This window comes from Panthera tigris, chromosome E1 (genome assembly GCF_018350195.1).
Source record: "Panthera tigris isolate Pti1 chromosome E1, P.tigris_Pti1_mat1.1, whole genome shotgun sequence".
Classification (NCBI taxonomy): Eukaryota; Metazoa; Chordata; class Mammalia; order Carnivora; family Felidae; genus Panthera; species Panthera tigris.
This window is the reverse complement of record NC_056673.1, coordinates 31,143,846-31,157,993: the sequence shown is the minus strand read 5'-3', so window position 1 is coordinate 31,157,993 and position 14,148 is coordinate 31,143,846. Positions and strand designations below refer to the sequence as shown.

The following is a 14,148-nucleotide window of genomic DNA, read 5'->3' as shown; positions in this document are numbered from 1 at the left end:
GCCAGATTTATGCACAAATCCTCCTAAGGTTTTGACTCAAAGATATAGGTTTAGGGGAAGGTCATCTGAAAGAAAGTGAGATTTTGTTAAGCCATGATTGCATATTGTTCAATGGGGGGGTTAGTGTAATTTTACATTAAATCTTTTAAAATATTTTGCTTTGTTAATATTAACAATATTCGATAGTGTTCATTAATAGTTTTCTATGGTTTTTTATTTTACCTTTACAATCCCAGTAAGGTGGACTCTTTTATTCTACTTTACAGATGAGAAAACCTGATAAAAGATACAACACTTAAGAATAATGGCTTTGGGGCACCTGGGTGGCTCAGTCGGTTAAGTGTCTGACTCTTGATTTGGGTTCAGGTCATGATCTCACAGTTCTTGGGATCGAGCTGTGCTGACAGCATGGAGCCTGCTTGGGATTCTGTCTTCCTCTGTCTCTGTTCCTCCCCGACTCTTGCTTGCTCTCTCACTCGCACTCTCTAAACAAACAAACAAAAGAAAAAGAATAATAGCTCTGGGAGTCACAAGAGTTTAGAAACCTGACATGGTCACCTACTAGCTATGTGATCATAGGCTAGTTTCTTTATGTTTTTGGGCCTTGATCTCTTCATCTTTTCAATGGGAATAGCAACATATATGTCATATGGTTATAGTAAAGCTTAATGAGTGTATCTATATGAAGTACTTAATGCACTGCCTAGCTAAAAGTAAGCATGAATAAGAGCTGATCTTCTGTTAATTTCCACTGTTACACATAGCAAATTTTTATGCTTAGATCTAGGAGAATGTAGGTGAGAATGAAGGTCTTAGTGTGGGTTGGATGCTGTGTGTGTCCCTGTCCTTCCCTCTCTGTCTGCTCTCTCTCCCTCCCATCCCCCATCCCTTCCACACATTTACACTTGAATTGAGTAATTCACTCCCAGGATTAAGATTATTGGTCTGAAATCATAATTAAGTTAGCTTGGGTCCACCTAGTATTCATGTGCCTTAACTGCAGGTCAGGCACCAAGCTGAAGGTCATTGTCAAGCCTCACAAATCCATACCTTAAAAATGAAAAATAAAAGTTTGACTTATCTGCTGTTGGGTCTTCTATACCACTCCATGCCGATCTTTTGTGCCACACTATAGGTTTGGCACAGAATTTCACTTAAGAGAAAAAAATATAGATACAGATATATAGATATATACTATTTTTTGTCTCATAGCTAAAAATTAGGTATCATGTTAACAAAAGAGACTTTGCTGCTTTTATCGGAATTGTATAATAGAAGTCTATTATACTAAAATCACGCTTGCTTAAGGTTTGATTCCATTTGAAACTAAAAGTCAGTAACCATTTTTTTTATGATCTTGACACCTATAAGCTATATTCAAGATTTTACATAGAATGTTAAGGATGTGTTAAAGGTTTAGAGGAAGACTATTTATTTTCATATGCGCTTCTTATGTTCTTAAGAAAGAGAATGCAAATCATTTTGTACTTAGAGACAGATGCTCTGAGAAATTTAAAAAAATTAAAACACTGCATAAAGATGTGACATTTCAAAAAGTTTTTTCTCTTCCTCTTGTTTCTATGTAGAACTAGTAAAATACCATTTAGAAGTGTATTTAGAATAGTGACAATTTAGATGTAAGGATTGACATGAATTACAGGAATTTGTTTCACAAACTTTGTCATATTAAAACAAATAATTTTTCGGGGCTCCTGGGTGCCTCAGTCAGTTAAGTGTCCGACTCCTTTGATTTTGGCTCAGGTCATGATCACACGGTTTGTGAGTTCTAGCCCCACATCGGGCTCTGTACTGACAGTGCAAAGCCTGCTTGGGATTCTTTCCCTTTATCTCTGCCCCTCCCCTCCTTGCGCTCTCTCTTTCTCTCTCTCTCTCTCTCTCTCTCTCTCTCTCTCTCTCTGTCTCACAACATAAATAAACTGAAAAAAAATGAAAAAAAAACAACAAATAATTTTTCAAGGTCTAGTCCCTTGTGGCGTCTGGTCTCTTACTCATGCAGCAAGGACAAAGGCACATCTAAATCATCAGTGGAGTTTGAGAAGGTTGTTAGGATGGGTGAGAGGTGTATGAAATTTAATTCTTGAAAGTCCATCTATGCTCCTTGAAATATAACCCTTCTGTAAAATAAGAAATAGGATTTTTGGTTCCAGAAGTTCTGAGTCTATCATACTTAAGGTGCAAACTTGAAACAATTTGCATTTATGAGTTTTTCCTTAGTACCTTCAGAACTCCCCTAACAAAACCACATTTGCCTGTCAAAGAAGTATCACGATCTTTTTGAATTCCTAATACGATTTTACTTATTTGGAAGAAAAAAGACTTCGGTTTACAACGAGTAAGACATGATGATGATGGGGTAGTGGTAGGATATATGTTTGTCTTTTAAATTAATATTTCCATGGGACTTAATGCGTAATTGGCCATTCTTTTTATATCATATCTTTTAATGCTTAAGTGAAGCTGATTGATATAATACATTTTAGATTTAAAGAAAAAAAAATCATGAAAACAAAAGTGAAAACTGCCAACTGATTAGCCAGAATTATTTTTGAACAGCAGGAACCCAGAACACATTCTGTCAAATGAAAAGTTCTATTCCAATTAAATTTCCAATTAACGTGCACCCTGTTGTCTCTTAGATATTGCCCCTGCCTGGACTGATAATTATGGACCACAAGGAAAGAAGATTTCCCTAAATCCTTCTGTTCGCCTTAAGGCCGAGAAACTGGAAATGGTAAATACTTTAAATTTCCCTTTTTCTTCCATAAAACAACAGTGAGAAAGTATTCTTATTCTTTGAGAGGGTAAAGAACTAAAGCCATTACTTTCTTGAAGAGTTAACTTATTTGCAATTAAATGAATGGCAGTTTGGGTTTTAATTATTTATGTTTGAGTTGAGCAGCCAACTCAGGAGTACAAAATAGAAATAAAACCTTTGGTAACTAAATTGACACCAAATTAATCAGTTTCCTCCTGTGCAGGAGTAAGACAAATGTGATGTTTTACAATGTAGACTCAAAGGGAACATGGAATAAATTATGACAAAGTGTATGTAAAAGCAGTAAGTGCAAGGAAACAATTCTCCATTATTTAAGCTTTTAAAAAGCAAAGGGAAACTAAATCCTAAACAACAAAATAGTCAGATGCTCACTAAATACAAAGAAAATGGTAGAATGTACTTGGAGGTGCCAAAAAAATAGTCCTGGGGAGAGTAAAGTATTGTATGTGAAAGAAACCAAAGGTGATTAAAAAGGAAGAATTAAAAGTAGAAAAGCATTTTAGAGCTTTTCCTGTCAGGTCACCAGGGAGCTTACAGCAAAAATGTGCCGTGTTTTTTGTTTTTTGGTTTTTTTTATTTTTTTATTTTTTAACGTTTATTTATTTTTGAGACAGAGAGAGACAGAGCATGAACGGGGGAGGGGCAGAGAGAGAGGGAGACACAGAACTGGAAGCAGGCTCCAGGCTCTGAGCCATCAGCCCAGAGCCCGACGCGGGGCTCGAACTCAGGGTCCGTGAGATCGTGACCTGAGCTGAAGTGACCTGAGCTGAAGTCGGACGCTCAACCGACTGAGCCACCCAGGCGCCCCTTGTTTGTTTTTTAATATGAAAGTGGATATAGGGCTGAAGGTCCACAGCCTCTGTTTTCCTGTCAGTTTTTGTGGATAAGGATTTTTTACATCTTAGGAGGAGTTGAAAGTGCATAGCTACAATCAATACACATTGCACTTATTCCCATAGTCACATCTTTGCATGGTCCTATACCAGTGCCGTTTTCGTAGTCAATTTAAATCTTAACCATTGTTCAAATTGTAACTCAGTTCCAGTCCCTGTGTCTATTATAGTTGTTTCCCTTGTTTTGCACATCTACATCACTTAACATCACATCGTAGTGCTGAATACTCTTATGTGTATTTTGTTTTGACAGTGAGATAAAGTTTCTTCACAGCAGTATCTAGTACACCCACCACTGTTTAAACACTTGGTTTGTGCTCATTAAAACTTTCCCATTATTAAGTACTTAGGATATCTCCCTTAGATTTTCAAACTCCTGGCTCTCTTCTGCTAACGTGTACTCTCTTTTTATTGGTGGCTGGATTATTTGAGGTTTAAAAAATCTATAAATGACTAAAAAATAAAGTTATTGTTTTTTAATGATGTTGCTTTAATATGCATTTCTGAACATCCAATATTTAATACTAACCATTTCTCTGGGTAAGGAGAAAGTTATCCAGCTAATAACTACTTGGCAGCCTTGTTCTTTTATTTGATTTAAGCTTTCCTAGTGATGAGGGAGCATAGGGCAAGCTGAGGGCAAAGTACAGGCTAACAGCATCCCCCCCCTCTAGGTGGGATGTGTGTGATATTCCTCAGACACTCCTGGCTGCCCAAGAACTGGGGAAAGGAAAGAAAGCAAGTTGTTGACTGATAGAGATCACAGTCATGCAGGATAGGTGTCTGCTTCAGTTTTACGGGTAAATTAGTAAACTACAAGTAAAGGGCAATCTTATCCATACCTAATCTCCAGAAACCTATAGACTGTTTCCTGGAGCCTTAATATCACCCTCATCAAGATGTAAGGGGGTTTAAGTGCCGGCCATGGTGATGTGGGAAACAAAGGCAAATGAAAAATTAAATTCCCTTACTGCCTACAGTCCATTGACAAGTCCTTGAACCAGGCAGAGTGACCTCCCTCTAGGAGCTCAGCTGCCTCAATGATGACACTTTGCTAGGGACAAAAGGGAATCTTGGCTTAACATTAGTCCTGACACCCCATCCTGTAAGTCTACTTTAACATATAAAAATTCCTTTGGTAACCTTCCTTTATCTCAACTCCCCCAAGATATATGCTGGCAATCATACTCCAAGCATATGACTCCCTGATGTACATCTGAAGGGTCTCATGACTAGATTTTACTAAACAGTAATAAATAGCATTTTCCTAACAACAGCTAGCCCCTCAAGGTCCTGGAAACCTTGCTTCCAAAATTCCTTAGAGACTTACACTGTCCCTAACCCCCTCCCAACCTGAGAGTAGACAGTTACCCGTCACAACCCCAGTGCAGCTCTTTCTGCCCATGGGTCCTGTCCCCGTACTTTAATAAAATCACCTTTTTGCACCAAAGACATCTTCAAGAATCCTTTCTTAGCCATCAGCTCCAAACTCCCATCATCACCCCATAACCGCATGACTAGCACATGCTATTTTTTAATCTAATTATCTTAGAGATAAGAAAATCATCTAAATTTATACAGACTCTGAGAAATTTGAGTTGTTTTACTGTTGAATCAGAATTTTTAGGTTTTGGTCCTCCTTTTAGCATAAACAAATTGTTTTTCTGGAAAAATAAAATGGCGGTTTTACAGTAATGGCAACCCATGTTCTGTGTAAATTCAGCGTTTTTATTCAAAATATATTAGTGACTTTATTTAGTAGAGCATTCTTTGTTTTCAGAGTTTGAAACTGTGTCTTACTTAATAAGAATTTTTTTTCCCCAAAATCCAAATTAGCTCCTATCTACCAAAATATTTGCTGAGCTACCTTTCCTTTTTCGTTTAGTTGCGTAATAATATAATAATATCTGTATCATTCCATTTGAAATAGGTCCTTCTATTTCAGTTGCTACTTTGCAGACAGATTCAGTAACAGATAAGGCCAATGTGATCAAATATTTAAAATGAAATAAAATTATCTTTTTCCTTTATCTTCTGTAAATATATTACATATAGCATCTAGGAAATTATTATAATAAAATTTCACAAGGAAAAGGTATTGACTGACCATGTGATTATTAAGTAATTAGCCTACTCAGTACAATTTTTATGAAAGACGAGAGGTTAGAATTTGCTGAAGCAAATTACCTGTCAAGACATATACATATATGGCATTGTCTTCATGAAATCCTCTATGTTTTACCAGTCTACTTAGACGATTTTGTATCAGGATATACTGGAAAGTGATTTCTAATACAGAACTACTTATCTCTTAATTCCTTGCCTGAAAAATGGATTGCCTTTTTGCCTGAGGATGATGTAATTTTACAGATATTTTAAAATAAGTTCACCATAGTTATTTGCAGTGCCACATTTTTTTAAGTATTTTTATGAGTACTGTGGGTCTCATTTAATCCTAATGTTAAACCTGTAAGTAGACATGGTAAACACAGCAAATAGGTATACAATTTATTAGTTGGCTTGAAGACAAAGAATTACTGTACTTGTGTGCTATCTGTATTTTTGTACCTAAGAAAGATGCTTTGGGATACAGATGCCATTTCGCTGATATTTACATTACCTCTTGCCATTTCTGTAACATTTGAAGAAAGCTGTAGTGAGCAACGGCATACCCAGTGTCTGATTACAGTTAATGAGATGTTCTTTGTATTAGGTTGGGAAGTATGTGATGAATATTGTAAAGAAGTTAAATTTTTTTTAAATTCATCATTCAGACATTAGAGTTAAGGGCATTTATTTGTCCAATTAACAAATTTGCATTTTTGCCAAAGGTTAAAAGATGACATTCATTATTATTCAAGAAATTTTTGGAACCTATTTTTTGACCAGAAATAGATTATTTCCTGCTTATATTTATGAACTTACCTCACTGACATGCTGTATTCATCTAGAATAAATTTCTAAAGTTTAGCTCTAGGTCAGTTTCCATTGTAGCTGATTTTATTTTGTAATCATTATTACTTAGTATAAAAATAATCATATACTTTTATTTATTTATTTATTTTTAGAGAAAGAGCACAAGTAAGGGAGAGTGACAGAGAGGCAGAGGGAGGGAGAGAGAATCTTAAGCAGGCTCCATACTCAGTGCAGAGCCCCCACAGGGCTCAATCCCATGACCCTGGGATCATGACCTGAGCTGAAATCAAGAGTCTCATGCTCAACCAACTGAGCCACCAGGCGCCCCAATAATAATCATATATTGCTTACCTTCTGTGACAGGTGTTTTGTTTGCTGTACTTCTGTAAAGTTGTTTTTATTTCTTTATGTGAAAATATCAGTCAGACACAGAATGATTATATTGTGCATGTACAGCTTAAAGAATACTAAAACAAACACACCTGTACCCACCACATAGCTAAGAATGAGAATTTTTGACATTGCCTGTGTGTTTCTTCTTGATCATTATACACCTCTCTCTCTCCCCAAGAGATAACTCTTCTAAATTTCAAGCTTATCATTCATATGCTTTTTAAAAGTTGATTTACTAAAACATGATGAGGTCAAAATGTTTATTTACCTTCATCTGTACTTGAGGTGTTGCCAAAATTTTCACTTCCTTTTCTCTGGTTCCTAAAAAAATGCGTGACTCATAGTAACTGCTCAGAAAGTAATTGTTGGATTGGTGCATTGATTTGTAAAGTAGCATTCCCACTAGTCTTATGCAGACGTTCCCATGGCTCCACATACTTAATAGTTTGTGTAATTATAATACATTTTTACTTATTTCTACCATTTTATTAAAATAATACTTTTGTTCTATTACTTCTTCCCCTTCCCCCTTTATTGTATTCTTTGGTTTGGTTATGTTTGAATATTTGGTTGGTTGTTTTTGCATTTTATTTTTTCTCCCCTAACTTATTTAGAAATTATGAGGCACCTGGGTAGCTCAGTTGGTTAAGCATCTGACTTCAGGTCATGATCTCATGGTTTGTGGGTTCAAGCCCTGTGTTGGGCTCTGTGCTGACAGCTCAGAGCCTGAAGCCTGCTTCTGTTTCTGTGTCTCCCTCTCTCTTTGCCCCTCTCTCACTCATTCTCTCTCTCTCTTTCTAAAATAAATAAACATTTAAAAATTTTAAAAAGGAAATTATGCCTTCTTTTGCTATTCTTTTAGTGATTACCTTAAAAGTTCAACATGTATCTTGAACTTAATCAGTCTAAAGTTAATAAAATCTTCACCGTTCTTTTGAACATACAGGGCATGTATGATACTTTAACTCTGATAAGCCTCTTCCAAACTTATATGCGTATTATTGCTTAGTATTTTAGCTTTAGTGAGACACTGTTTCCTTCTTTTTAAAAATTTTTTAACGTTTATTCATTTTCGAGAGACAGAGACAGAGCACAAGCGGGAGAGGAGCAGAGATAGAGGGAGTCGCAGAATCTGAAGCAGGCTCCAGGTTCTGAGCTGTCAGCACAGAGCCCCATGTGGGGCTCAAACCCATGAACCACAAGATCATGACCTGAGCTGAAGTCGGACATTAAACCGACTGAGCCACCCAGGCACCCCGACATTGTTTCTTTAGTTCACTGTATCTTTGCAGCCATCTTATATTTCCTGTTGAGTTTCTAATTTGTTATTATCTACCTGCTGTTTTTATACTAATAGCTTGTTTCTTTTACTCTCGATTTACCTTTTTTTAACTTAAAAAAGATAAAATATAGTACATACATATAATGGACAGTTATTATTGAGCTATAAAAGGAAAAAAGTTCTTAATTTTTTTTTTTTTTAACATTTATCTATTATCAAGAGACAGAGAGAGACAGAGCATGAGCATGGGAGGGGCTGAGAGAGAGAGGGAGACACAGAATCCGAAGCAGGCTCCAGGCTCCGAGCTGTCAGCACAGAGCCTGACGTGGGGCTCGAACTCACAAACTGCGAGATCACTGGCCTGAAGCGAAGTCGGACGCTTAACTGACTGAGCCACCCAGGTGCCCCAAGGAATGAAGTTCTAATGCATGCTCCAACACAGATAGACCTTGAAACATTAAGCTAATGAAAGAAGCAGACAAAAAGCCACAATGATATGATTCTATTAATATGAAACGCTCAGAATTGGCAAATCCATAGAGACAGGATATAAATTAGTGGTTGCCTGGATCTAGGGGGACAGGGAAATAGCAAGTGACTGCTGGTGGGTATAGAGTTTCCTTTTAAGGCAATGAAAATGTTCTACAGTTTGTGGTGATTGATGCCCAACTTGTCAATGTACTAAAAACTATGCAACTATACCCTAAAATCATGAACCTTATGATAGGTGAATTACATCTCAAGAAATCTTGTTATTAAAACAAAAAGTTACATATTGATTTGTATAGTATGATACTATTTATACAAAACTCAAAACTTAAAATATTTTATAAACATATATTTAAAAAATATAAAATAATGGTATACAAACATACCTGGCAATTGTCCATAAGAGACTCCATAAAGAGAATATAAAAAAGTAAAAGGTTATGCCAAAAACTGGGAGAAAATATTTGTAATACTTATAACATTAAAAAATACTGCTATCGGGGCGCCTGGGTGGCTCAGTCGGTTGGGCGGCCGACTTCGGCTCAGGTCATGATCTCACAGTCTGTGAGTTCAAGCCCCGCATTGGGCTCTGTGCTGACAGCTCAGAGCCTGGAGCCTGTTTCAGATTCTGTGTCTCCCTCGCTCTCTGACCCTCCCCTGGTCATGCTCTCTCTCTGTCTCAAAAATAAATAAACGTAAAAAAAAAAAAATTAAAAAAAAAATACTGCTATCTAAAATATTTTTATTAAAAAATTTGTTTTAATGTTTATTTTTGAGAAAGAGTGAGAGAGACAGAGCATAAGCAGGGGAGGGGCAGAGAGAGGAAATATAGAATCTGTAGTAGGCTCCAGGCTCTTAGCGGTCAGCACTGAGCCCGACATGGGGCTCGAACACACGAACTGTGAGATCGTGACCTGAACCGAACTCAGACACTTAACCAACTGAACCTGAACCACCCAGGCTCCCTGAAAATATTTTCAGAAGTCCTACCATCATTCAAAAAAAAGAAAAAGAAAAAAGACCCACCAAAACTACTCCTAAGTAAGGAGTAAAACCCTACAGAAAGTTTTAGATGTGTACAAGAATGTTCATTGTTGCATTGTTAGTAAGCAGAAAACCCCAATGTACAGGAGTCAGGGATGAATAAATTGTGGAATGTTCCTCTAATCAGATATTTATCAGTGAAGATGAATATGCTGATGTTACAAGAGTACATAGCAATATGGAGGAATGACGAAACCATTCCTACTCTAAAGGAGTAGGAATATATCACCTGAATTCAGCAGTACTGGCAGTTTTGTACTTCTTAGATGGATTCATGGAATTTTTAAGTTATTTTCCTGCCTTAAGACATGTATATCTGTTATATATTTGTTTTTAATATATATCAAATGTTATATAGTAAAATACTTGGGAATATTAAACCAAAAGTGTGACAGGTATTACCTGTAGGGAGAAATTCAAAAGGTTAAAAGAAATTCAAAAGTTAAAAGTTATACAATGTTTTGCTATATTCAAAATTTGAAATATATGTATACTTAAGTGCTAATGCACTATCACAGCAGTTTTGAAATGCATGCAAGAGATGTAAAATGTACAGAATAGAAACCTATAATATGTTAATACTTTTTAAGTAATGTACAACACTGTATGTAATAATTGCTGTAAATAAACACATAATTTATGTATATTTAATATATAGGTGTATGTATATTCATTTAAAAATTTAGAAAATTATACATCAAACCATTAACAGTGTTTGCCTCTGGAGCAGTAGTTTTCAAGGGTAAAGGGTACAGTGTTTTTTTGTTTTTGTTTTTGTTTTTTTGCCTCAGGGGACATTTCGCAAGATCTGAAGACTTTCTTTGTTTTCACATTTGGAAGAATGTCACCAAATTTAGGAGTCACTAGCAAAAATATTTCTTAAAACCATGTATAACAACTTAAAACATATTGCTAAGTAATTTATGAGTTAAAAACATTGCTGATAAACATGTAAAAGAAGTTTAATCTCACTTATAACGAAGGGAATTTAACAAACAACATACTATTTCATATTCAACATATTAACAAAATTTAAAGTGTGAAAACAGCAAGTGCTCTTAAAATATAGAAAAATAAAAGGGCTTATATACTAGTGATGTGTGTAAATTGTTACAACCAGTGTGAGAGTAATTTTACAGTATCTAGTAAAGTTGAGTATAGATAGATAGATAGATAGATAGATAGATAGATAGATACAATATATAGATACAATACATATGTGACTCAGCATTTCCTCTTCTAGGGATATACTGCAGAGAAATTTTCACACATCCACACAAGAAGATATGTATAATGTTTTGTATTAAAAAATAAGTAGGAATAATGATAAAAGCCCATCAATCAGAGAGTATATAATTTATATTCATACAGTGGGATACCATTTAAAGTTAAGTGAACTAGTTTCACAGATAACAATATTGAGCAATTATGAAATCATAGCATTAAAGTAAAAATAAAAATAATTTGTAAGTGTATCCATTTGTATTATACTATTGATGTAAAATTTTAAGTGCACAAGAATACATAACATTAGGGAATACATGTAGTAATGGTATCAAATCATGGAAAGGAAGGATATACCAACCTTAGGATAGTGGTTCCTGCTGAGGAACAATGGAGAAAGCTTTCAACCAAGTCTATAGTGTTTCTTTCTTTATATATATATATATATATATATATATATATATATATATATATATATATCAAGCAAATATCAATGAGTATTTGAGTACATGGATATTCTTTGTATTACTCTCTTTGTGTGTGTGTGTGTGTGTGTGTGTGTGTGTGTGTGTGTGTGTAGCATTTTTATAATTGAAGGAAAAGAACATCAAAAGTTAAGAACCAGGGGTGCCTGGGTGGCTCAGTCGGTTGAGTGTCCAACTTTGGCTCAGGTCGTGATCTCACAGTTCCTGGGTTCTAGTGTCATGTTGGGCTGTGTGCTGACAGCTCAGAGCCTGGAGCCTGCTTCGAATTCTGTGTCTCCCTCTCTCTCTGCTCTTCCCCCACTTGCACTCTGTCTCTCAAAAATGAATAAACATAAAAAATTTTTAAGAAATGTTAAGAACCAGTATTCCATGTTGTGTAAGGCAAATATTTATGACTATGTAGACAGAGGAGGCAGATGATACTTAGCTAAATTCTAAAATAACTTTTTAATGAATTTTTCCTAATATTCTTCCTTCCTCCTGTCTCCTCCTCTCACTGTGCCCAACCACTTATACATTAACCAGTTTGTTTTTGCCACAGTATATCCTATACACACTTCTATTAAATTTCATATTGCACTAATTACATTTATTCACATGTTATTCTCACCCTAGAAACCATCACTCTTTTAGAGTAGCAGCTGTGTCTTCTTTGTGTGCCCCTTTGCATAGTGTAGTGCCTGACGATTATAGTAAGCATTGAATAGATATTTGGTAAATGAACTGATGAATGACTGAGCAGATTTTGAAGGAGGGAGAAATTTATAAGGAATAATTACCAATATTAAACTTTGCCTACTTTTTTGTTTTAATATGATTGACACAAAATATATTCTTGCCCAAATCCAATAAGGGCATCTAATCAGCCTCTATATTAGTTAAGATTAGGTTTTGCTATATATAACTGGAGAACCTGAAATAATAGTGGTTTCCACTAGAAATTTATTTCTTTCACACCAAAAAGAAGCCTTAAAGAAGGTGGTTCAGGGCTGGGATGGAAGTTCTATAGGTCAGAGACCCATGTTCCAACTATCTTTCTGCTCCACCAAAGTGGCTTATGAACCAAGATGACTACTTGAGTTCCAGCATGCTCCTTGCCTTCTTTCCTTCCTTTCATCTATTTTCTCTTTTAATTAAGCCCAAAGAGGGGAGAGAAAGAGCCAAGAATAGCCTATACCTACTTTTGAAAGCCTTCCTAGAAGTATTCCACAATACTTCACCTTGTATGTCCTTCGCCATTGCATAGTCCCATGGCTTCATCAAGCCCTCAAGTGGGCTGGGAAATATCTTTTAGCAGGATGGAAGTGTTGCTAGCTAAAACTTGTGGTTATGTTACTAAAGAAGAAGAAGAGAATGAGTATTGGAATACAACAAGCAGTCTCTGAATACTTAATCTGCTATGGGTACTAAATTGAGGTAGAGAAAAGAAAAGGAAAAAAAGAAAAAAAAATGGCAGAGAGAGGTAGGTTCCAGAGAAAGCTTTCTACTTTACTATTTATGTAAGCCTATCGATAAATAACCCAAAATTAGAATATTTATCAACTTTAGTTTTGGTCTCAAGTATGTTAAAAAAAATATATCCATTTTTATAGTGCCACTTTTAGAAATTAATGTTTAACCTGACTTAGTAGAATTTCCTTGCTATTTTTTATTCTGTACCATATCACATATTTTAAACTAAGAAATTGAGTTTTGGTTCTAGGGCTATGCTTATAAATTTGGCATCAGCCAAAGTGCTAGTCTTGCAGAAAAAAAGCCCCACAAAACAACTGAGGTGGTGGTGGAATCAGGCTAATATTTTATAGAAAATTAATTCATAAATAGTCAACAGACCCTCTCTGGGCATGTAATTCTTGTCACTGTTCCTGATACTGATTTTTTTCACTGGGTTGTAAAATAAAGTTGTAATGAAAAGTTTTATCCTTTAGAGATTTGAAAAATTGCTTCACTTGAGTCCTTTTCCTTCCAGGCTCTAGATTATCTTGGTATTCAGCCCACAAAGGAACAACACCAAGCCCTGAGACAGCAAGTGCAAGTAGACCCAAAGGGGACAGTGTCTTTTGGAGGTAATATTAGGTTTATCATGTTGTGTCATCACAGAAACTTGGTGGGAGAGTTATAGTGACCTCTTTTTATTAGGAATGCATCTTTGTAAGGAAAGAGAGAAAAATAAGACCATATCTATTTCAAGTTCCTTAATCACTATCCTAAAATGTCAGCTACAAATACTGGCCTGGCTGGGTCAGCAGAAAGGAGACTTTCCTAGAATCTTCCAGCTCTAAAATATCATCATCCTATCATACCTTTTTTATTTTTTACTTATTGTGTAAACATTGCTTTAGTAATAACAAAAGAAATAATGTGAATTATAGAAGTCCTAACTAACTCCACTACTATGAATTTCCATACTTTTTTCCAGCTAATAAGACAGAATAAATATTTTTATGGTACTGTATAATTATTCTTATAAGATTAGCATGATATTGACATACTTAGTTGATGTACTATAATATTAAGCCTTTCCACTTCTGGGATTTTAATAGTCTCTCAGTAGCTGGTATTATAGGTAATTCTATATTTAACATCATAGTTTTTTTCCTGCTTAGATAAATTCCCACAAGTGGT

At 35.5% G+C, this 14,148-nt stretch overlaps 1 protein-coding gene across 6 annotated transcripts in view; it reads left to right on the top strand.

Moving 5' to 3' along the window:
* Window positions 1-14,148, top strand: part of STXBP4 (syntaxin binding protein 4) — a 168,453-nt gene that overhangs the window by 32,817 nt on the left and 121,488 nt on the right. For all 6 annotated transcript variants that reach the window (XM_042966314.1, XM_042966313.1, XM_042966315.1 and 3 more), the window contains 2 exons: window positions 2,658-2,752; window positions 13,493-13,589. In XM_042966314.1, coding sequence (XP_042822248.1) covers window positions 2,658-2,752; window positions 13,493-13,589 — 192 coding nt within the window. The remainder of the gene's footprint in view (window positions 1-2,657; window positions 2,753-13,492; window positions 13,590-14,148) is intronic.